This window comes from Podarcis filfolensis (genome assembly GCF_964270895.1).
Source record: "Podarcis filfolensis genome assembly, chromosome: 1".
Lineage (NCBI taxonomy): Eukaryota > Metazoa > Chordata > Lepidosauria > Squamata > Lacertidae > Podarcis > Podarcis filfolensis.
In genome coordinates, this window is record NC_139604.1 from 53,106,250 (window position 1) to 53,129,581 (window position 23,332).

A 23,332-nucleotide genomic window follows, 5' to 3' on the forward strand; every position below is an offset into this window, starting at 1 on the left:
CCCTTGTTTCCGCCACTTCTAGAGCGCGATAGGCCTAGCCTTTGGTGTGGGGGGCAGGGAAGCAATATTGACAGTGACCTGCAGCCTGAACTTCCGGTAAAAACCAACCAACCCGAAAGCTATGATTCTCTATGGTCGCCGCTCTATAGCTTTGCAGCTCGGTGGTAAAAAGGGTCTAGAACTGAAGTGTCCGCGAGGATCAAGGTTGTACACAACTCTACATCCCCCCGTCCCATTGAATTTCTCTTGGCATTTCTCGACGTGCTTCTTAGATCTGTTTCTGACAGCCAGTAAGGGAAAAAAATAGGCTTTTGCGTCACACGGTAGGTGGGCTAAGAATCTTCTGACCTAGAGGTAGGAAATTGTAGATTGTGTATCGGAGCCGAATGAGAGGCCGGGAAGAAGCTGTCGCGAGAAGAGTACGCTATCCGCGCACAGTTTTAGCTACATAAGTAAGTCACTGGCAGGCGCCGGATGTGTAGTAGAGGGCATTGAAGTCGGGACAGTCAGCGAGTGTTTAATATAGTTAGTTTATTCGCCAGTACATCAGGTTTTCAGCAATCGTTAGGTTTTCTTCGCTCTGTGTACCATTAGATGCTTACTAGTTAAAATGTTCATGGCTAATGAAAACTCAGGGTTGTTGTTTTTCTTCTACTTCCATGCCTTCCTGGCAGAACTGTAGTACAATTGACATTGACTACAAAGGACTTCTTCAGTAAGCATTTGCAGGATCACTTTCCTAGTAGAAAGTCAAACTAACTAACAAAGCAAGCGCTGCCGCTGCCGCCGCTCTATTTAGTTTGCAATTCAAGTCTCATCTTACTTTGGACATCCTTGCTCTCAGGGAAGCTGCCTAGACCAAAATCAAGCATTCATTTTAAAGTGCTTTAATTATTACCCAGGAATTTTCCACATTCGGTTAATATGCAATACTACCAAAGCAAGTAATGCTTCTAGCATTTCAAAACTTCCAGCTTGTGTTAAGAGAAGAGCTTATGCGTTGTTGCTCAGCACCTAGACTCTTGTGCAGTCTCAAAATGTAATATCCTTTCAGCCCATCCCCACTGTAATTTTCCCTTCATCATCTCTCCCTTTCCCACTTTCCAGAGAAAACGAAGCCTTGTCTGTTTAATTTTTAAAATGTTGCTGGTGCACATGCCTGCCCTTTTACAAAAAAAACAAAACTGGTTCCCTCATTCTCAGAACAGCAGCAGCAATAGCAACAAGGAAAATGGAGTGGGCAGGTGAAGTATTCCCAAAGTTTTGAAACCAACACATCCCTCCCATTATTTGGACACTGAAGGAAATTTCCAAGGCACTTACATATAGGGAAGAAAGACAGGAGGTGACAGTGAACAAGGTAAAATTATAGCTGTATATAAGGTGCATTTTAGTTCAAATATGCTTTCCTGCCAGAATAACTGATTAAAAAATATATGAAATTGTACTTTTCCTAGATTTTTTGTGTATTTTGGGACAAAAATAGGTAGTCAAAGAGTTACTTGACAGAAACAAATTGTAGCAGATGCTAAACTAGTAGATCCTAGTTTAATACTAAAGAGAGGAAGAGGAAAATGCATGTAGATTTGCCAGTCTGTTTCTCATTTGCAGTTCAGACACATTTAATGTGAGATTTCTTCGTTCCTTCCTGGATTATAATCCAAAATCTTCATAGTGAGAATAAATTATAGCTTAATGGTAACACAACTGACTTGTTTATAACAGGTCATCAAAGTTTGCACCCGAGTGGATGGATTCTTCACAGAAATAGTTTTTAGCTACATTATGCAAAATGAAATATCATTCAATAGATTTCTACATAAATATGTTCTGTTTGGGTGTGTTTTAGAACACTAACAATTATTTTATGACAACTGAAAACTTAAAAAAATAGAATTGCACCTTCAGTACCTTTACTATGCCGTTTAATGTTCAACAATACATACTTTTCACTCACAAAGAGTAACAGTACCACTTTAGAGGTAAAAACGCAACAAAACTTGTACCTGAGTATTGCATTTTTTCCTTGTGTGGTTCCAACATTACAGCAACAGAATTGTTTCTGTTATTATTGTGCCCACTGCTACACAATCATCTATTATTAATTCAACGTAATAGTTTTCAGATATTCACCCTTCATCATTAAAATAATAATTCATGTACACATTTGATAGGAAACTTTTTGGGGGGTTTACAAAAAGAAAAAAATGGTGGAATGACATGCAACCTCAGTAAATGTGAATTTGGGAAGTAATGGTGGAGGGTTGGGGAATGTGTGTCTGATGGTAGAAGTGGAATTTATAGAGAATTAGCATGAGGGAAATGCTGTTTAACCCCTCACACTCACTGAGTCATCCTATGCCCACTGGATCTTTCCCCTCTTCTGATTTTCAACCCTGACTTGGTGGGGAATAATTAAAAATAGCCATGTGAGGCATCTGCAGAAGCTGCGGGCAAGGAGGTTCAGCACCTCCTACCTGCCAGTACTTCCTTGCAAGTACTTCCTACATTTTCACTTTATGAATAAAATATAGGAGTGGAAATTATGTGTTCTTCCTGAAATGCATTGTACTAACCAAAGGTCTTAACGGGGGAAAGCTTTGCCCTTTAATATTAGTTAATCTCAGCTACAAACCTATAAAAATAAGACAACTGAAATCTCCCATCCTCTTTATCAACACTCCAAATTCTCTCATCATCAAAATGCAGTAGACTTTGTGCTAAACATTTGTAATAGGCCTGCAACAGGAGAGTGCCAGCTTTCCTTCTAACAAATTAACTCTTTGTGAGTTATTAAAAGTCTATGGCTTCATAGGAGGGCACAAGATGTTCCTTGTGCACAAACTTTGCCTTTGGATTACCCTCTCTGTTCTTCAGTAATGAATATTTTTGTCCAATCATGTTTGGAGTTCCCCTGACTTTGGCATGATGTTCATTTTCCGACTTCAGAACCATGTAGTCAATTTTGAGTGGTTTCCATTTGTATTCTCGGTAGGGAATAATCTGTGACCTGCTTTGGTTCAGATTCCACAGGTTTTTGTTGTCAATAATGCTATGAGATTTCAAAGAAAGACTTCGACGCAGCATTAAAGTCACAGAAGGCACTTCAGGATTCCACCACATGGACCTAAAAAAAGGGTTGGGGGAGAAAAATAGTTCTTTTAAATAATTAAATTTCAAATACTGTATTGTAGATAAAAAGTGGTATACAAGCACTTGTAATTAATTAATAAATTGAGAGTGAAAGAAATTCATTTCACAAAGACATAGTAGGGACCAAGACTTAACCACAACCTAAAGGTATTAGCATTTAATGCAGTTCAAAGCAGGAAAATGTCAGTTATCAGGGTTAGACTCTTAACTTGAGCAATTGTATTTACCGTATTTTTCGCCCTATAGGACGCACTTTTTCCCCTCCAAAAATGAAGGGGAAATGTGTGTGCGTCCTATGGGGCGAATTCAAGCTTTCGCTGAAGCCTGGAGAGTGAGAGGGGAGAGCCCCAGCGCCAGCCCCACAAGGTCGGGGAACAGAGGGAGGCGGAACGCCGCCATCCCGCTGTCTCCCGAAGTGGTTTGGAGGCTGACGGCGGGGAGACCCCGCCGCAAGCCCCGCAAGCTCCGGGGACAGTGAGGAGGCGCAGCGCGTCTCCCCGCTGTCCCCGGACCTGATCTGAAGGCGGGCAGCGGGGAGAAGAGCGCTTCTCCCCGCTGCCTGCCCCGCAAGCTCCGGGGACAGCTGGGAGGCGCAGCGCGTCTTCCCGCTGTCCCCGGACCTGGTCTGAAGGCGGGCGGCGGGGAGAAGAGCGTGTCTCCCCGCTGCCTGCCCCACAAGCTCCGGGGACAGCTGGGAGGCACAGCGCGTCTCCCCGCTGTCCCCTGACCTGATCTGAAGGCGGGCGGTGGGGAGAAGAGCACTTCTCCCCGCTGCCTGCCCCGCAAGATCCGGGGACAGTGGGGAGGCGCAGCGCGTCTTCCCGCTGTCCCCGGACCTGGTCTGAAGGCGGGCTGCAGGGAGAAGAGCGCTTCTCCCCGCTGACGGAACCACAAACGCCTGGGGGGGGAAATAAAATTTTTTCCCTTTATTTCCCCCCCAAAAAACTTGATGCGTCCTATGGGCCGGTACGTCCTATGGGGCGAAAAATACGGTAACATGTCTGGTTGTTTGTTAAATAACAGTTGCAAGGACCCCTGAATAGAAACAGGACCACAGTATACAGGGAGGGGAGGGGAGGAGCTTCTCCCTAACAACAGAAGCAGTTTCCAGGAGCAAATTTCATTTAGACTGCAACACAGTAGAAAATGGGCCCTACCATGGTCCTAATCCCAACAAGTTTCCAGCGGCCATTTAACTAAAATTCTTAGACATATGCAATAAAGCATAATAAAGCATGTAGTTTGGCCTTGATTTCTGATTTTCATTCATGTTCTAAAAGGTGAGAGAATACAATACAGTGGTGGTTGTTTTACCAAGCCGGATTAGCAATCGCTGGAATGCTGACAAAGATTACCGGTACTTTTGTGTGTCTCAACCAAGTAGCCTTTTATTAGTTGAATTATCATATAGCTCAAAGATAAATGAAGGGCAACTAGCCAAGGCTACTTTCCAAGTTTCACCTTGCATGAAATAGAAACTACATCACACCACACATTAGCCACCCAGCCTCAATTCACCTAGTTTAACCTGATTATAATACACACACACCAGGCAACAGTCAGTGAGTACAGAACATGCCCTTTACACAGCCTCAGCATGTAAAGAGCATTCACATCACACTACACACATAACTGTAAACCTTACACCATAAGCGTCTTGTGGCCTCTTAAACACTAAACAATTCCTTATGGGAACAATGCATACACATGGTTTTCTTGGGGTGGGAGAGGGGTTGTATACATGATGAGGGTGGCTGTAAATGAGGTCCAAAAACACAGATGAAATACTTATTTGCAGTATACTGTATTCCACAAAAGCTTATGCCACAATAAATGTATTTGCCTTTAAGGTGCCACAAGACACTTGTTGTTTTTGATGCAAAAGACTAATCCACCTTGCTTCCTGGAAGTACATGTAATGTTTTCCTGCACATGTATCATCATGTAAGTAAATTGTAAGTGAAAAGGCCTAAAGTTAGACAATTAAATCAATGCCATTTCAGAAGGCTGTCATGGTGCCCAGGAGGAGTTCTGACCCGGTAGTACCTGTGTCGTTTGACTCCAAGACCACGAGGACATTCGGATGAAACACAAGTGCCTGTAAAGAAGTAAAAGGAAACACAAATGCCAAATCAAAACGAAACAGCAGTAGTGCATTTCTGGCTGGACTAAAGTCAGCAATGATGTGAATTTTCCTTAATGTCTTGTTTCACTTAATACAATGGTTTAGATTTGGTGTCTGACATACATTCCAGTTAAAGAGAACAAGTACCCATCTTGTCCAGATTCACATCTAAATTTGTCTTCTTCATCTGGCAGAATTTTCTTATTAGGATCATTCACTCCTAAGTGCTCATTCTGTCCCTTAACCTCACAGGTAAATTTGTCTGCTTAACTACCCCAGTCCTGTACCTGCATTCTGTTTCTCATGAAGTTCTTCATCAGGCTGTAAATGGAAGGAAAATGGGTGCTGTTTGATGGGTGACTTTGTGAGGCTCCGTCGCTGTTCTATTGATGGAATCATAGCTACGAGGAGCGGCTGGGGACCCTTGATCTTGATCTCAGGTTCAATTATTGGGATGTTCTGCTTACCCAAAGTGAGTTCTACAGAGTGGAAAGACAGAGGTAAGATGAAGGAACGTAAAATGTCTTCAAAATATCCTCTGCAACCAGAAAGCCTATATTCTGCCATGAATTCAGTACATTGCAAGATAAATGTCTGTTACAAATACTCTGATATAGCTCAATATTGCCCCCTAGAGTGTCTGCAAAGAAAGATATGGGCAAAATCCAATTGTGGCATCCTGCTTCCACAACTGCCAAGTGGCGCTGAATAGCCCTGTTTTTTCAGTCAATTTTAATTGCGATTCCATACCAATGGGTAGAGCTTGGTAGAATGCATCTGGGCTGCCTGAGTTTTATGCCCCTCCCTATACTCACTCCTCCCATACATTCCACTATCTTTTTCTTTTCTGGGCATGGGGTGGTGGTGGTCTGCTTACCTTAAAAAAAGAAAAAACCCAGAAAGTGTGCAAAAGCACAACAGTGAATATTGCCAGCCTTATTTATCAAGTGGATGCCAGTTCCCATTTTCTTTTTTGAATTTTTAAAATACCACTATCTTGCAAAATTGGTAAATGGGTCCTGAAAGTGCTGTACTGGTTATAAGTGAATGATGGCACCTTGAGACCCATGTACCTAAAAGAGACCTCTCCTACTATCAACCATCTTAGTCCCTACAACCAGTAGTATAAACTCTGTTGGTGGTTACACCTCTGGCTAGTGCCCAGTTGGTGTTGACCCATGTTAGAGCCTTGGTGGCAGTTCAGTATTTGTGAAATGCCCTTCTGAGTGAGGTGCATCTGTCTCCCTCCCAGTACTGTACATTTCCGAGCACAATTCAAAGTGATGTTACTGACATTTAAAGCCCTAAACAGCCTCAGCCCAGTATACCTGAAGGAGCGTCTCCACCCCCATCATTCAGCCTGGACAGTGAGGTCCAAGGCCCTTCTGGCAGTTCCTTCACTGCGAGAAGTTACAGGGAACCAGGCAGTGGCGCCCTTCCTGTGGAACGCCCTCCCATCAGATGTCAAGGAGATAAAAAACTACACAACTTTTAGAAGACATCTGAAGGCAGCCCTGTTTAGGGAAGTTTTTAATGTTTGATGTTTTATTGTGTTTTTAATATTCAGTTGGGAGCCACACAGAGTTGCTGGGGAAAACCAGTCAGACAGGTGGGGTATTATTAATTAATTATTAACTTTCAGATGGAACTTTAAAAAGTTTCTGTATATCCAGGTATTTGATGGCTGAAAGACACTTTTTGGTAACGTTGAAATTATTAACTGAAAAGCAGCAACATGGTCAAATCCACACTTTACATTTTAAGGAACATAACATCCTCCAAAGAATTCTGGAAACTGTAGTTGACCCTTCAGAGAGCTGCAAATCCCAGTACCCTTAACAAACTACAGATACCACTCTTCTGTTAGAAATATATGCCATCCTCTCCCTTGTACTTGCAAGTATACAGAAACTATTTTAAAATTCCTGTTTATGTATACAGTACAGGCAATCCTCATTTTGCAGAGGTTACATTCAGGATCCCCTGCATGTTAGTGGGGCCTGCATAAAGTTTTTCACCCCACCCCTATTCCACTATGTTAGTGATAGTTTAATGACATTTTTGGGTCACTTCTGGGTTAGGCACTGTGTGCACGTGTGCAATCACACGTTAGTTGGCCGTTGCCTGTACATGAAAAAAAACAGGTGCATATCCATATATGTGCTCATGTACACTACTGTAAAAAAGGGCAGTGGACACTTAGTTTCGCTTAGTTGAGAATTGGACTAGGCTTTGATTATAATGTAATCCAGAGAAATTTATCACTTGATTTATATGGGCCTAGGTACAGGTGCAATTTGGAAATTAGGGAAAAGGAGTAAACTTTTGCCTTCTGTCCCCATCATGTTTGTATATTTATAAAGCAATAATAGTTAATCATGGTGGCATGGTAATGGCTCCTGTCTGCCACAACTTTCTTTCGCCATAACACAGACATGTATACACCCCCCCAAATAAAGCCATTTTCTGCAATGTGTGTAAGGATAGATTCCTCACCTTGATACTTCTTATCTACGTTTTCTTCTTGCGCAAATGTAGAGAGTGAATTTTCTAGATTTCGGTTCTGTATAAAAGAAATGTAGAGAATAAATCAGTATCTGACTTTCTTATTTTTATATATGCCTCATAATATGAGTATTAAAGTGCACCATATCTCTTTTTTTTTTCACCGTGTAGGCACATTCATTGCCCATGTGTGTCCAAGTGTTGCTCACCAAAACATTTCCATACCCTATTTTACCTTTCCCGTTGATAAACAGACTTTCTTCTCTTCAGTCAACCAGGAAGACTGCCTTTGTCCTTTTGCAAGGGTCTGTTTTCTGCTTTTGATCACATATTTATTTTATTCAATTCACAAACTAAGCTAAGCAATGCTGAAAAGGCTACCTTTCAGTATGGACTGATACTTACCTCAAAGCCTCCAACACCACTTTATTTTAGATGTACCTCATAGGCAGCATTTTTCTTACATTGGTTTGCATAAGTATAGGAAAGAGTATAGTACACTTGTGTACATCTATCATGTGAAGATCACACATATGCCTGTTCTGCTGCATGTTCGGAAGCAGTGATCCCTTTATCCTTTTCTCTGTGTTTTCATATTAGAAGTATGCACTCAAACCCAAGGGACTACCATTGTAAGTGTTCCTACCCCATTATTTCCCTCCAGACATATTTTCCAGTAAATGCCCACTAACTGTATTAGGTCCTAAGGTTTCTAGTACCCTTGACAGTAAAATTTGGTTATTTTTATATCTTCTCATCTCTCTTTGATGTGTCCAAAGTGTACTGTAGGATTTCTCCAAAGCATTTTATCAGCCCTCTAATCTTGTTAAATTTCCTTGGCAATATTAAAAGAGCTCTTGGTTCAAGCATCTCTCTTTGTAGTTTCTTATATGCTGTGATGTCAGTCATCTTTGTGATACCCTATATCAGTGGTTTTCAACCTGAGTCCACGGCTCCCTTGACCAACCATGTTCTTTTTGCTGCTCCTCCGTGGAAGTCACTTACACTGGGGTTCCATTAAAGGACATGCATAAGTGGGGGTTTCCCCGTTCCGCCCCCACTCCATTCCGCCATGCCCCTTTTCGGTGCCCTTTTTGGGGCACGTGTAAGTGGGAACGCATGTGTCGACAGGAACCCAAGTAATGCCACTGCTCTGCAGGACCGAGCTGATGCATCCCGCAAGGCATCCCCAGCATGCCTTTTCCTAAATTACCGGTAATGTGCAAATGGGGGGAGGGAGGGCGAAACAAGATTAACATCAGAAGGAGAAATATTTTGTTATTATTCCGGGAATCCTTGTCACGTTTTAAGTTCTTTTGTCTGACACCGGCATACAACTGTATTTTGCAAAGGCACATGTTAAGATCTTTCGTATCCTTTGTCTTATACCTGCATACAGCAGCTGCATACAACAACCATACTTTGCAAAGGCAGATGTGGAACATTACAAAGAAAAGTTCATCTTTTGCAAGCCTACTCCTTAAAGTTGTTGCATTTGACACTTGTATTTGCTAAGACATACGTGGAACACAAAAAGCTTTTATTTGGATATTATGCTTAAAAAATTGATTCATTTGTACATACGTGGAACACAAAAGCTTCTATTTGGACATTACGTATATAAGAACTGATCTATTTTTATTTCCTGTTCTAAATGTTGGTCCTTAATTTCTTCTACTCAATTAGATAATGTGAAAAGAGTTGTTTATATGATGTATAAGGAATTTATATAGTTAAACACAGCTAGTTACGTTGTGGGTATATTTGTTAGTTGAAATTACGTAACTATCAGTTTGACAGTGTTGTGTAAGTTGACACTGTCCTTTTCTGCAACATTCTCCCTGTCCTGATAAAGTTTGGTGACTGTTAAGGAAGAGGGGAGTGCCTGTGGCGAGATGTAGAGAAGAAGAGGGAGGGAGGGATGTTGGAGGTAGGAGAGGGAAACACAGACACTTTCAAGGTTATTTTAAATCCCTTCTTATAGAGCACACACACATCTTGGCACACACACCATAAAGCTACTTTGCTATTTTCTTGCATTTCTCAAGCCCTCTGTGTAAAACTAAGGAACTGTTACTTAGTGAAGCTGAGAGGAGGATTTTTGTTGGGGGGGGCGGTAAGATTTTAAGAAGATAAACAGTTTTGCTGTTGTTTTATTTCGGGAAGATAATGGGCTGCAAGTTAATGCTGCCAGCTCCCCTGAATGTTCCTAAGAAGGAAAGAGAGAGATAATGAAGGAAGATATGAGCTATAAGTTAATGAAAGGACAGCTCCCCTGTCTCTCCTGAACGTTTCTCAAGTCACTCCGGAGTGCCACGGCACATTGGTTGAAAACCAAAGCCCTATATTAAATTCTTGTTATAGCTCTCTAAATGTATGGTCGCCAAATAACCACTGAAATGGTCCACCGCTCACATGTTATTTTAGTAATTAAGATAAAATGTTATGCGTAGTGTGGCAATATGTTTTGTGCAGCCACCTACAACATATGCACTCAAAAGGGAACAAGTTTATGCTTCAACACTATATCCAATCTAACATTTCCTTAAAGTATTTTTCAAATATTTATTTCAAGCACATTCCTTTATTATTCATATCATGGGTCAGTCTCCAAGATGAATTGTGTAGTGCAGTTCTTTAGTGTACTAATACACTTATAAATTTCATCTGAAAGGCACTGAGCATACGGTGAATTGTAACAGAAAATTAGATTCCACAAACCAACCTGACACACACAGAGTACTTGATTCATTTGCTTGTTCTTCTGTTCTGAACTGTTGTCTCTCCATGATCTCTTGGAAAGGCTATGATTTTTTTCAACACTTGGAGAAATTGTGCTTTCCTAAAGGAATTTAATAGAGAGATGGTATCTTGGCTCACTCTGAAATCACAGTGAAAGGATTCAATGGGATGCTGTCCAAGGTCTCTTAACAGAGACTCCTTATTCCACTCAAACAGGAAAAGCAGAGGAGAGTCGAGAAATTCAGAGGAGGAAACGGTCACACAGAGAGAGTCCCATTCAGCACAAGATACTTCACACATGGTTGAAGGTTGAATAGTCTCTGCAGTTACAGAAGTGAACATTTATCAATTTAATATTGTACATATAGGCAAATATGTATGCCTGCCATCTGATCAATATAATAAACATGAGTTCTGGAACATCATGCATTCTAAATCAATTCAAATAGTTGGATATGGGTGGTCTATTGATATAATGTGCCTTGACAAGTAGAGTTCTTCAAACACAATCCTTGCTAATGGTCTTAAAATGCAAAATAATGAAAATGTCCTTTCACCAATATCTTTTTTATAAAGTCATTTCATTGATTACTCATCCATTAATCAGATCAGGATGACCAACCAGCAGTTGGTAAAGAACATCGGCATGGTTTTGTCTGGGCCTCACAACCTGCTACTAATGCTAACAGATTTGGAGTACAGGACAGGGTGACACAATGGTGAAAGTTCATTGGCTTCCTCTTTCACAAGCAGAGATACAATAAAAGAAGTCAGTTATCTAATGCCATTGATGCTATTGCAGCAAGAAGCTAGTACCCTCCACTTTTTGCCCCCTCAGTGGAACTTATTTGAATCCAGAAACTACTTGTAGGTCACATCCACTCAAAACAACTCTTTCACACCTGCAGCAAAGGTTTGCCCCTTCCCACCATCTGACAAGAAAGCCAAATAAATTGATTTACACCTCTGGTCCCATCTCCCTGTGCCATTGGCAAATGCTAATGATCAAATTGTCTCTGTATATGTGATGGATCTTAGGCATGCCAAGCTGAGCTGGCTACAGAACAGGCAGATTGCCTTCCTATCTAATTATACCCTCCCACAATCTTCAGGAAATAAGAAAGTAGATGCCTCTTTTTGATGACCTACAATGTGCCATTTAGTTGCCTTGTTTCAGCAGCATATTTAGGGAGGGGTACAGGGGGCAGGCCACCCCAGGCGGTGCTTGGCTGGTGGGGTGGATGTGTGCTCCTTCCGTCATCCTCCCTCGCTGCGCCTCCTCTCACCTGGCAACTAACTCTAGCCGCACTTTGCTGGCAGGATGGTGCCTGGTGCCCCGTAGCGATTCTGCTTCCCCTTTCCTTTGCAGATCCTCCTTCCCCTTTCCCCGTGAAGCAGAAGATGGGCTGCTGCCCAGTCTGGTTTTGCAACTGTGTGAGAGAGAAAACCTGGAGAGAGGAAGGGTTGGGGGAAGGCTTCCCTCCAAGCAAAGCTGGAGTAAGCAATAATGTGCACACAGCCCAGCCAACCCCCTTATTATTTTCCTCCCCTCAACGTCTCAGAGATCAATTAAAAGTGGTGAAGAGATCAGACTACCATCTCCCGTCCTTTTTGGAAACAGGATCTTTTATCAGGATTAAACCATTTAAATGGCAAGTTTAGAAGATAAGCACTTTGGAGTATTGCTTGCTTATAATGTGTGTGTGTGTGTGTTTGGATCTAGAGGGCAACTTACATGTTTATGCCATGTGTATACAACCAACTACAAAAGCAGAGTCTCATTTACACTGAAAATAAAATACCATTGACCATTGGATAAGCTGAGAAATAGTGACTGGCCCAAGGTCAGATGGTCAATTTGTGGCTGATTGAATATCTGAAATTACATCTCTCCAGTCCTACAGAACAATGCTAACTGTGCCCTGAAGGATGATGAGAGTGGGAGATCCACTGTCAGTTTGAATTCCTTCTGGTTCCTGCAGTGAAGGGTGGATGGTGGGAAGGGCTATTTTCTTGAGGTTTTGCTGCACCAAGCTGGAACAGTAGAGAAACACAAATTAGATCTCTAATCTTAGTGTGCTTGTGTAGGATCCAATGGATCCTTTGGTTGCCCAGTTCAGCCTCCACTGGGCCCCATTCTGGGACTCTTAATGTGGTCTGCTGATGGTCTTAAGTGGAAGTCGGGCTTCAGCTGCACTGAAGCTGATGGTGGAGAGGAGTCAGCACTTCATCTTAACCCACCACCCCTGCATCATAAGGGACTGCCCCACAGGCTGCCAGGCTCTGTAGCTGATGGAGGTGGGGCTCACAGATGATGAACAGTGAGAGAGGCAGCAAACTCAGTGACTGCCCTGGGCAGCAAAAGCCCTAGCTACACCACTGCCTTGTTTTGCATTCTTTCTGTACTGTCTTTTAAGAAAATGTATGTCTTTGAGTTTATCATTTGTGTATGATATATTCTTAATTTAAAATATTTACTGCCTGCCCTTCCAATTCTTATAAAAGGACAGGCTGCAACAAAAAATAAACTATAATAACCATATCAATAAAACAATGAACAAACTCATAAAAAATGCACAGAGGTAGCCAAACAAACAAACAAAGCAGAGAAAGACATTAAAACAAAACAAAAAATTAAAATGCCTGAGCAAACAAATACATCTTGGCTTGGTGCCAAAATGATAGGAGTATCAGTGCATGTCATACTTATGAACAGTGTGAAAGCGTGTGAATGAAGGCACACACAACACAAACATGGGAACAGTGCCCCATATATATATTGACACCCTAGTGTAGACACAACTATAAATGGAACACTTTGTGAAAGAATACTCCTGTTTTTTGTTTGACTTATGTATTTATTTTATTTGGTGTATCTAGTTGAACATATGAACCTTCTTAAACTGAGTCAGGCCTGTTTACTCTGATTGGCAGCAACTTTTCCTGGTCTCAGGCAGATCTTTTTTTCAGCCTTGCTATGAGATTATTTTTCTGAAAATAATCAGGGATTAAATATGGAACTCTTCACATCCAAAGTAGATCGTAGTGAATTTCAGTCCACAAAATGCAATTACCCCCCATGCTTTTCTGTAAAGAGGGGGGATTATGACAGAATCTTAGGGTCATATCCAACTGTGTCACTCCTGCTGATGGAAAGCTCTTTGATTCAGTGGCTACTTCTGTCAATGGAATGAGGATAGAACCAATTTGTGCTGATTCCACCTTCTTCCTGCAGACCCCTACATGCCTCCAAAATCTGTTCCAGTAGATTGGATGACCCTTTCAAACACTATGTGCAGGTGGCATGGGTACTGTAGTGAAGGAATTGACAAAAATCCCCCCCTAACTTGGCTAAAGCAAACCTCCAATGGATTAAATAATCTTCTGTTATTATAAGATATACCATTGGATGCAACCTTTAGGTATGCATTGGATGACGTTGCTATATGTGCAACTAAACTATCTCCTGTCCAGGAAAAGAGTAGGCAGCCACTTATTGACAGTTGAAGAAAAACAGCATACCCACTAACCATTTTGAAATATGGCGACCCTTGCTACTATTATCATTACTACCACTACTAATGAATCACAATCTAGTTAATTAGACCACAGCATATAAGAAATGTTAACAGCTGTGTGCTGGACAGATGGATGTTAAGGAACTATAATTAACCTGCAAGGGTATAGTGGATAGTGCCCATAATGATGACAAGGAACAACTACCTTCATCCCCACTCTGCTTTGTAATCTTTAAAAATGTCACATTTATAATTGTGGAGTTTAAAAAAAAAATTAGGTGTAAGGTCTCCTATTGTACCCTTCAGGTACAGATCATTCATATGACCCCTTAAAAAGAAAAATAATTATGTGTCAGACACTAACAAGGCTACCTGCTTCCTCACAGCAATCCTGTGCCATTAACAAACTTTTGTATTCCGTACAGTTGAACTTTAAACAGTATTTGCTGTTGAAAAATGGGGGAGGCACAGATGCTCTCTGGGGTCACCTTGCCCGAGGTGCTTTACACTAAGGAAGGACATTCCAGAATAACTCAGCACTGCAGTAGAAAAGCAGTGGTGTTCCTAAAATGCTAGGTAGTGGGTGCCACTGGCTGCTGCACAGTAGACAGCAGGAGGGTAGCTGGAAGCTGGGCAGGCCGGTGGCAGCAGGCAAAATGGTGGTGGGTGGGTGGCCAGGCCAGAGGGAGCATGTAGATTCTCTTCTCCCAATCCACCTCCTGAAATAAAGGGCTCAGCGTGGCTAATAGGTGGGCTGCCTTAGAAGTCACGAACAAATTATAACAAAACAGTGATTGTTTCTGCAGAATACTGAGGCCCTGCCCAATACATTTTGCTACCTGAGGCAGAGCAGTAAATGGTGCCTCTGCCACATTCAGGGTGCTCTCACACACCTCTCATTCATAAACAGAGAGAGATTAGCCATCACTCCTACACACTGCTTAATTTCCAACATAATCTATTGTCCTGCCCCCATATTCTCTCACAAACACTAGAAGGTTAACAAAAAAAGATAAAAGGACCCCTGGACGGTTAAGTCCAGTCAAAGGCAACTATGGGGTTGCGGCGCTCATCTCGCTTTCAAGTCGAGGGAGCTGGCATTTGTCCACAGACAGCTTTCCAGGTCATGTGGCCAGCATGACTAAACTGCTTCTGGCGCAATGGAACATCATGATGGAAACCAGAGTGCACGGAAACATCGTTTTCCTTTCTGCCACAGCGGTACTTATTTATCTACTTGCACTGGCATGCTTTCAAACTGCTAGGTTGGCAGGAGCTGGAACTGAGCAACAGGAGCTCACCCTGTGATGAGAATTCAAACAGCTGACCTCCTAATCAGCAAGCCCAAGAGGCTCAGTGGTACCCCTCTACAGCTGGGTTATGCATGCCCCATTGTTGACAGATACAATGTGAAAGACATAGAGCATGGCATATTCATTGTCATACCCACACTCACTGACTTATGTTTATCACTGCCAAAGTTCTTCATGGTATTGTTTGACAACAGCAGCTCTCTCACTCTTGCTCTCTATTATTCCTCATACACTAAATTTTCCAGAGGGGGAGTCTTGTGGCACCTTCAAGACTGCATCTGATGAAGCTGACTATGATCTATGAAAGCTCTACTCTGGTGCACAACAAGATTGAAGCTGGTCTGTAGGAACTGGCTGAGTGTGTGATTATATATAGTCTGCTATTGGGATAGCACAGCTATGAAACATCATTGTCTGGATTCTGGCACACACTCGTCCTCTCTCTTTCCCTTCTTCCCTTTCACGTCAGAAGTTTTCTTATTTGGACAATGTTGCAAGGTCAATGGCTTCAAGAAGGAGTACAGGTAGGAAAGAAGAAGAGGTGTAAGGAATAAGAAAGAAGCGTTCTCTCTCAGTCTCCTTCTGCCACTAGGTCAGACTGGAGTAGGTAGGTGTATAGGCATGGGAACACACACTTCCCTCCACTGCTGCTATGGACTTGCACAAAACACAGCAATAAACCTGCTCATTCACTCTCCCTTCTGCTGCTCAGTTGAACTAGCACGCTCTACCTGGAGGAGTGAATTGCAGGAAAACCAAAGGCACAGAAAGAGGCAGGATGCTGCCAGCACCTCCACTTTTTTCTCACTGGCACTCACTCCCAGCCAGCAGAAAGTGGGAAAGGAGTGTGGAGACTTAATGTTCAAAGCAGGAAGCAAGCTGGCTGTAGAGCCAAAAAGTGACAGAGTGAGGTAGCTGGCTGAACAGCCAGATTTGGGGGCATGTAGGACCTCAAAAATCTTCCACTCTAAAAAGTGCACCTCCCAAACCACTACATGTCTTGCCCAGGCTAGTTAGTGCAGTCATGTCAATGATGAAGGACTGAGGAAGATGAGAAGCTTCTGCTTGTCTTTCTAACAATGAAGCTCTACTAAGTTATGTCAGTAGACAGTATCAGACAGCCAACCCAACAAGCACTGGCAACCCCTGTTGCCACCTGGCAGCCCAAGAAAGCCAGACCTTTCCATGAGACAATGAGTGACCCACCTAGATTTCTCAACAAATAGCAGCACTGACCAGGCTTGCTGCAGGACAGTAGTGTGGTAAGTGACCAGTCAGTCAGTAGAGGCCTGGCTATGGCCAGTAACAGAGGAGTAGGAGGAGTGGCACCAAACTTAAAAGACGTATGGAGGCAGCGCACCATCAATTTACTGTGTAGGACAATAAACAAAAAATGAGGATGATGTGAGGTAAGAGTAATCACTTGTGGGGATGGGGTGGGACTGTGAGGGGGGAGAAAAGGGACTGATCTGTCACCCATGGCCTGAGGCTTCAGGCAAGTGTCTCATTCAGCCCCATAAAAGTGTCAGTCATGAGAATAACCTAGACCACTTCAACAATACAGGAATTAAAAAAAAAGAAAAGCAACACTCACTAGACAGAAAACTAGTGAAATATCCAAACAGTTGAACTGCATTCCATTGGGAAACATTTCTAGCTGGCTGTCCTCCTCCAGCAAAGGCACTTATCTGGTCTGTTTTAATTTGCCTCTTACCAGGATATCTTTCTTATGTTTTGGTGTTTGACTCAGAGTAAGTTTCTGATGCAACTCATTCCTTTCCTTCCTTGTTCTGAGTTGTTTCTTTTTCTTCTTTTTCTTCTTCTCATTAAAATCCTTCAGAGAATAAAAACATAACAACACAATTGTGAAAGTGTTCCCAATTACCGTATTTTTCGCCCTATAGGACGCACTTTTTCCCCTCCAAAAATGAAGGGGAAATGTGTGTGCGTCCTATGGGGCGAATGCAGGCTTTCGCTGAAGCCTGGAGAGCGAGAGGGGTCGGTGCGCACCGACCCCTCTCGCTCTCCAGGCTTCGCGGACCTCTCTACAAGCAGCGGGAGCGCTCCCGCTGCTTGCGGAGAGTTGGCTGCATGCTGAAGCCTGCGCGCGCTGAGCTCAGTGTGTCGAGGCTTCGCGGACCTCTCCGCAAGCAGCGGGAGCGCTCCCGCTGCTTGCGGAGAGTTGTCTGCATGCCGAAGCCTGCGCGCGCTGAGATCAGCGCGTCCAGGCTTCGCGGACCTCTCCGCAAGCAGCGGGAGCCAGCACTGGGCTCCCACGGCTTGCAGAGAGCTGCCTGTTTGGGGGCTGGGGTCGGGGGAAGCTCGGGCCTCCCCCGCCCCAGCCCCGCGCCTGGGGGGGAAATAATTTTCCCCCCTTTATTTCCCCCCAAAAAAACTAGGTGCGCCTTATGGGACGGTGCATCCTATAGGGCGAAAAATACGGTACCACCTAAATGCAGTCAAAGAATGGTTTTGTTTGTATGCTAAACTAAACTAAACAAGCATAAAGATTCCGAGAGGAGATTTCAGCAACTTTGCTTCTCCCTAGTCATTCTGCTGATCTGCAATCCTGAGCTAAGCCATGGCTTGGCATAACATTTTGCCAAATCCAGGCTTGTGGTTTAGTTCTCCTCCAGTGAAAATAAGGGCATCCCATTCCATAATGATAATTTTACTATTTATACCTCACACATCTTACTGGGTTGCCCCAGCCTTTCTGGGCTGCTTCCAACATATATAAAAACATAGTAAACATTAAACATTAAACAACCTTCCCTATACAGGATTGCCTTCAGACGGCTGGGGGATCAGATAACTCCATACCCTCCAACATTTCTCCACGGAAAATAGGGACATCCTAAGGAAAAGTGGGACATTCTGGGATCAAATCAGAACCCAGGATGGTTTCTCTAAATCAGGGACGTCCCTGGAAAATAGGGACACTTGGCGAGTCTGCTAATCACAAGCTGCAACTGATTGTCTTATGGCTTGTCTGAGAGAGCTAAGGCATGAGCCTGGGTTCAGACAGCATGCTAAACCAAACCGTAGCTTTGCACAGCAGCAGAATGACCAGGGAGCAGCAAAGTAGCCAGGGTTTCCCCTCAAACAGCTTGTACACCTGCATGTTCATGCTAAACTATGGTATGGTTTAGTGTGACATGCAAACCAGGCCTTAAAGTCCATATCTATTTCCTTCAGCGACCAAAGTATTCCTAGATTCCAAATAAATAATAATTTAGAAATTATTGAGATTGCTCTGTGGCATTTAGGCTGTAATCTTGTGCACATTTACATTTGAGTAAGTTCTGTTGAACACAGTTGTATTTACTTCTGAGTCAACAAGCATAGGAAATACAGCTTATCTCCCAGTGTTTGTTGTATTTTTCTGCTCAGTTCTTAAGTCCCACCCACAGTATAATTCTTGTTCTTTTTCACAGCATAGTCCTAATAAGTTACCTATCCAGGCTCCAATAGCAACCAGTAGCATAGTTTTCTTAGGACTTGTACAAATTGTCATCTTCCGAAAGACAGAAGTGCCTGCTTTACTTATTTGTTGCAGGCAGTCCAGTTATCTTCATTCAAAATATAAATTTTGTGGCTGCATTTTCCCAGCACTAAAACCATACTACATTATTGGCAGGAAAATGCAATTCTCCTTCCAGTTCATGCATGTTTTACTCTAGCAACTGCTATGTGGAAACAGGTCTCAAAGGCATCTCACAGAAAACAACTGACAAAATCAACTCAACTATGGGGTGTGTGTAGATTTTTAAAATATTTAGAGACTGAGCACTCCTTGCTATATCACTGAAGAACTAGGATATTAATTGTGTCCTTTAAACAGAAAAAGGCAAATGGAAAGCACCTCCTTCTCTTGCAGAAATGCCTAGCCTTTTAAGGCATGTTTAAAAGAACTTGCTGAAATGTGTTTTCCAGAAACAGCCAGTGTGACTATACAATGTAGAATTTCAATTGCTAGTATCAAAACAAGCTTAGTATTGAAAAAAAACATCTTTGCATAGATTACAATACCACTAGCATACTTTTCATTGACAATAAATTAGTACAAAAAGCATGAGGAAAATAAACTATAGAAAACAGATACAGCAACAAAATAAAAAAGCCTCATCAATCAATTTTTTCCATTTTCCATTAAATCCTTTGAAATATGTGCATTTTTTCTTTCCAGTAACAGAATGCACATCTCCTGTAATGGTCTCTTTCTGAGCCACTAACATCAATACCAACCCAATCTGTAGTAAGGTTAGTGTCCCCATTCCATTACAAGGGACCAGGATATTGAAGTTTTTATATTTTTCCAGGTAGATTTGTTCACCAAAAAATGAATAACTCTCACCTTCTCATCCATGTTGAGCAAATGTGCAGGGGGGCCATCTGACTGGGAACTGTCTGAGCCACTTGTGCTAATTAAAGGAAAAGGAAACCATTGGTGTGATGCAGGGCAACATAAGAACACAGTAGCGTAGCGTGGGTTGTCAGCACCCGGGGCAAGGCAAGTAATTTGCGCCCCCTAACCCGTGGATTTGCGCCCCCTAACCCGTAGATTTGCCCTAACCCCAGATGTTGCGCCCGGTGCGGCCGGCCCCCCCTGCACCCCCCACGCTACGCCACTGTAAGAACATAAGAAGGACCCCCAGGATTAGGCCAATGGCTCATCTAGTCCAATATCTTGTTTTCACAGTGGCTGAACAGTGGCTGGAAAACATGCAAGCAGGTCTCAAGCACAAGAGCACTTTTTCCTCCTGTGGTTTCCAGCAACTGCTATTCTGCCTCCTGTGCAATATATGTGAAATAGAGATGATCCAGTTGACATTGTGTACTTAGAATTTGAAAAAGCTTTTCATAAAATCCTAGACCAATGTTTCCTGGGTAAACTTAGCAGGCATGGAATAAGAGGAGAGATCCTCTTATGAGTCAGTAATTAGTTAAGAAACAGGAAGCAGAGAGTAGGAATCAATTATCAGTACTGGAACAGATGGTAAGCTAACTGGCCTGTAATATCCCAAATCATCTCTGATCCTTTAAAAAAAAACTGGTATTACATCTGATCCTTGGGTATGGGGACTGATCTTAGGGACAAATTACATATTTTTTAAGAAGATTAGCAATTTCACATTTAAGTTCTTTAAGAACTTTTTAGTAGATGCCATTTGGACTGGGTGATATGTCAGGTTTTAATTTGTCAATAAAGCCTGGAACATCACCTGCTGTCAGCACTATTTCCTTGTCATTTCTCTAAGGTTCGAGTCAGTAAAAGCTTGCAGACTTGAGTTACCTGGATTCAACATCTGATAGAGAGATGTCACTCCAAGTACCATCTATGTTTTGTACATGGCCCAGCTCTGAGAGCTTTCTCTGGATTTTTTGCTTCAGTAGTTCCTTAAGTTCAGATAGGCATTGCTGAAACTAAGAGAAAGGGTAGAAAGCATGGACGAACTGCCGATTAAAAACTTACATAATGCAGTTTTTTGGTTAGCAAATATCTCATCTGAGCAGAATTGAAGCACTCAGGGTAGAATAGATTTGCTAACCATTTCAAGGTTTTTTTAAACCACTTTCGGGGGGTTTCTTACAATCAAGCAGTATATAAATTTATGAAATAAATAATAACTACTTGAAGATTTTTGCACATCTCAGATATATGAGCAGCCGAGAGGAAACTAGGAGCTTTGCTAAATGCATGTCTCAGATTTGTATCCGACCATGCTTCCATTACAAATCAAAATATCTCTGGCTTTCGATAGACACCTTTTCAAAATGTGAAAAGTAAAAAAGGCAGTATCAGAGGCTGGTCTCAGAAAAACAGGAAATAGTTAAAGACACTGGCTGGTCCATCATTGTCCTTTGACCCTGCTTAGCAGTAACAGGAAACTCTTACCTTAGAACGGTCAGGGTCACAAAAGTCCAATAAGGTGTCACAGACATGGTAGCCCAGAGATTTGAGATCCTCATAGGTAAAATGAGAGTTATTATTATTGCCTGAGAAAGACAAACAGACAAGTAGTTCTTCAGTCTTTAGCAAATTACACTCCAGTACACAACATCCAGCATGGAAAAATTATATGCTGAATGTCTTTTAAAACTATTAAATACATTGATGATTGAAACAGAGGTTATAACTTAACCTCTTTCTTTTCTTTCTTCCTACCTTTCTATCCAGTGTTATGACAAGCCAGAAATTACAGAGCATGATAATGGAAAAATAGATGTGATGGAGGTGATAATGGATCAGCTGAGGGGAAAGGCTCTGCGTGCCTCTGTGTGTATTCTGCATGCATGTGCCTGTATGTGTCCTGTGGTTGCAATAATGTGGGGCAGCTACACTCACAGCTGCTATGTGATCCCTGGAAGGCTGGCCAAAAGTGAATGTCGCCCCCCCCCCCAAGTCAGTCACTCCTTTGCTACATCCCACTACTGTACTGCGGTATACCACCAGCTTTTCATTGACGGATAATGTCTGCTTTGGTCTTGGACAAAAATGTACACTTACCCAGAGTTGTCCCACTGAATGTAGATTCCATAGTATAGCTATTCACTATCCCCATTCGCCACATCACAACCCGTCCTGTTCCTTCTTTGCACTTTTGGACTTGAAACTTACAGCTGTTGAAAGAAAACTAAACATCCAGATTGGTAAAATTAAATTGTATTTTTAGAACTAATTTCTTATCTCTCTTTTGAACATAAGACAAGCCCTGGTGGATCAACCAAGGGTCCATCTAACCCGCAGTGGCCAAGCAGACACCTCTCGAAATACTAGAACATCTTCTCTATTTACATTACTATATAGGACCGTTCTTGGTATTTTAAAAATTCCTGTATATTCAACATATATTATTTCCCAGTCAATTCCTAAATTATCATCACCCAAGCCCATTTTATGTATACATTAACTAATCTGGACATCTAATGTTAGTCATTGAACAGACAAACTAACATCAATGGACTTTAGCCCATTGATTTTAGTGACTCTATTCCGAGTATGACTTAGCTGGATATCACCCAATGTTTTACTAATCTCATATTGGAACCAAATGAAGAGTTTGTTTGAAATTATATTTTAGCTCAAAGCAGGAAAAAACAACCTAGATTCAATATGCATCATCTGCTGTCATATCACTTCAAGTGTGGAATGACTGAATCTAAAAAATATAAGCCAGAATGTTTACTTCAGCTAAGTGATGAAAAATCTGGGCATTATAATGTAAATTGTTAGGAAGATAAAAGTATCTTCCTATCATGATAAGAGTAGTAGGCCAGATATAATAGCCAGCTTTAAGGTAATTTATAGACACTCTCATTAAAAAACCCAGGAGATAAGGAAATGTGGAGACATGCTTTACTCAGAACTGAGTGAAGAAACTGAAACAGGAAAACACATTGCAACAAAAGGTAATTTCCAACACATAATTCATAATGAACTAAGATCTTCCTATAAACTATACCCCACCTTGTCAGGAATATTCTTGCTTAACATAAGAGGAAAGATTCGTTCATGGAATAATCGCTCTTGTGCATATTTGTTGTTACAGCCATACATGAATATATTATTCTTCCGGCTGTGTCCATGGAAGTCACAGTACAACAGAACTTCACGATCCTCAAGGACCCTTGCAAAGAAATCAAACCCAATTAAACATATAAACGGCTAGCTGGCTGCACACTAATAACCATACTGTTCTATTTCTTTCCCACCGATGTGGAAGAATTAAGTAGTTGGAACAAGTTCTAGAAGCATTCCTGAATGAATGAAATCCCTTAAGCTAGGCCTCTATTCGATGCTTCATTATTTAAGGTAAAAAGGCAACCTGATCCTATGTTCCCAGTTAATGTTGTATTAATGTAGTTGCAATACCATGGAGTTGCAACAACTAAGCAGAAAGCACAGTAACAGCTGTAGGAACAAAAGAAACCACAGCAACACTGGCAGACATTCCCACAGCTTTCTGGGTAAC

The 23,332-nt window shown here is 42.0% G+C and overlaps 1 protein-coding gene and 2 long non-coding RNA genes across 12 annotated transcripts in view; 2 read left to right on the forward strand and 1 right to left on the reverse strand.

Moving 5' to 3' along the window:
* Positions 1-7: 7 nt before the first annotated feature.
* Positions 8-5,625, forward strand: LOC310767340. 2 transcript variants are annotated; one of them, XR_014550872.1, is made up of 3 exons: positions 8-323; positions 1,204-1,360; positions 5,531-5,625. It is a non-coding gene; the product is annotated as an uncharacterized lncRNA (long non-coding RNA). The 2 variants fall into 2 exon arrangements; XR_014550873.1 differs by lacking the exon at positions 5,531-5,625 and adding an exon at positions 5,157-5,273.
* AGBL2 (AGBL carboxypeptidase 2) overlaps positions 1,909-23,332 on the reverse strand; it is a 30,140-nt gene continuing 8,716 nt past the window's right edge. For 3 of the 9 annotated variants that reach the window (XM_083624147.1, XM_083624149.1, XM_083624148.1), the window contains exons 9-20: positions 22,828-22,987; positions 21,868-21,994; positions 21,256-21,356; positions 20,653-20,783; positions 19,714-19,780; positions 17,071-17,190; positions 11,812-12,000; positions 10,509-10,625; positions 7,775-7,841; positions 5,566-5,757; positions 5,200-5,251; positions 1,909-3,127 (exon numbers count right to left, since the gene is read on the reverse strand). In XM_083624147.1, the coding sequence (XP_083480273.1) occupies positions 2,794-3,127; positions 5,200-5,251; positions 5,566-5,757; positions 7,775-7,841; positions 10,509-10,625; positions 11,812-12,000; positions 17,071-17,190; positions 19,714-19,780; positions 20,653-20,783; positions 21,256-21,356; positions 21,868-21,994; positions 22,828-22,987 (1,657 nt within the window). In that variant the 3' untranslated portion in view covers positions 1,909-2,793. The remainder of the gene's footprint in view (positions 3,128-5,199; positions 5,252-5,565; positions 5,758-7,774; positions 7,842-10,508; positions 10,626-11,811; positions 12,001-17,070; positions 17,191-19,713; positions 19,781-20,652; positions 20,784-21,255; positions 21,357-21,867; positions 21,995-22,827; positions 22,988-23,332) is intronic. The other 6 variants (XM_083624150.1, XM_083624151.1, XM_083624153.1 and 3 more) reach the window with 5 other exon arrangements.
* On the forward strand, positions 5,667-8,649 carry LOC310767350. The gene is made up of 2 exons (XR_014550878.1): positions 5,667-5,778; positions 7,955-8,649. It is a non-coding gene; the product is annotated as an uncharacterized lncRNA (long non-coding RNA).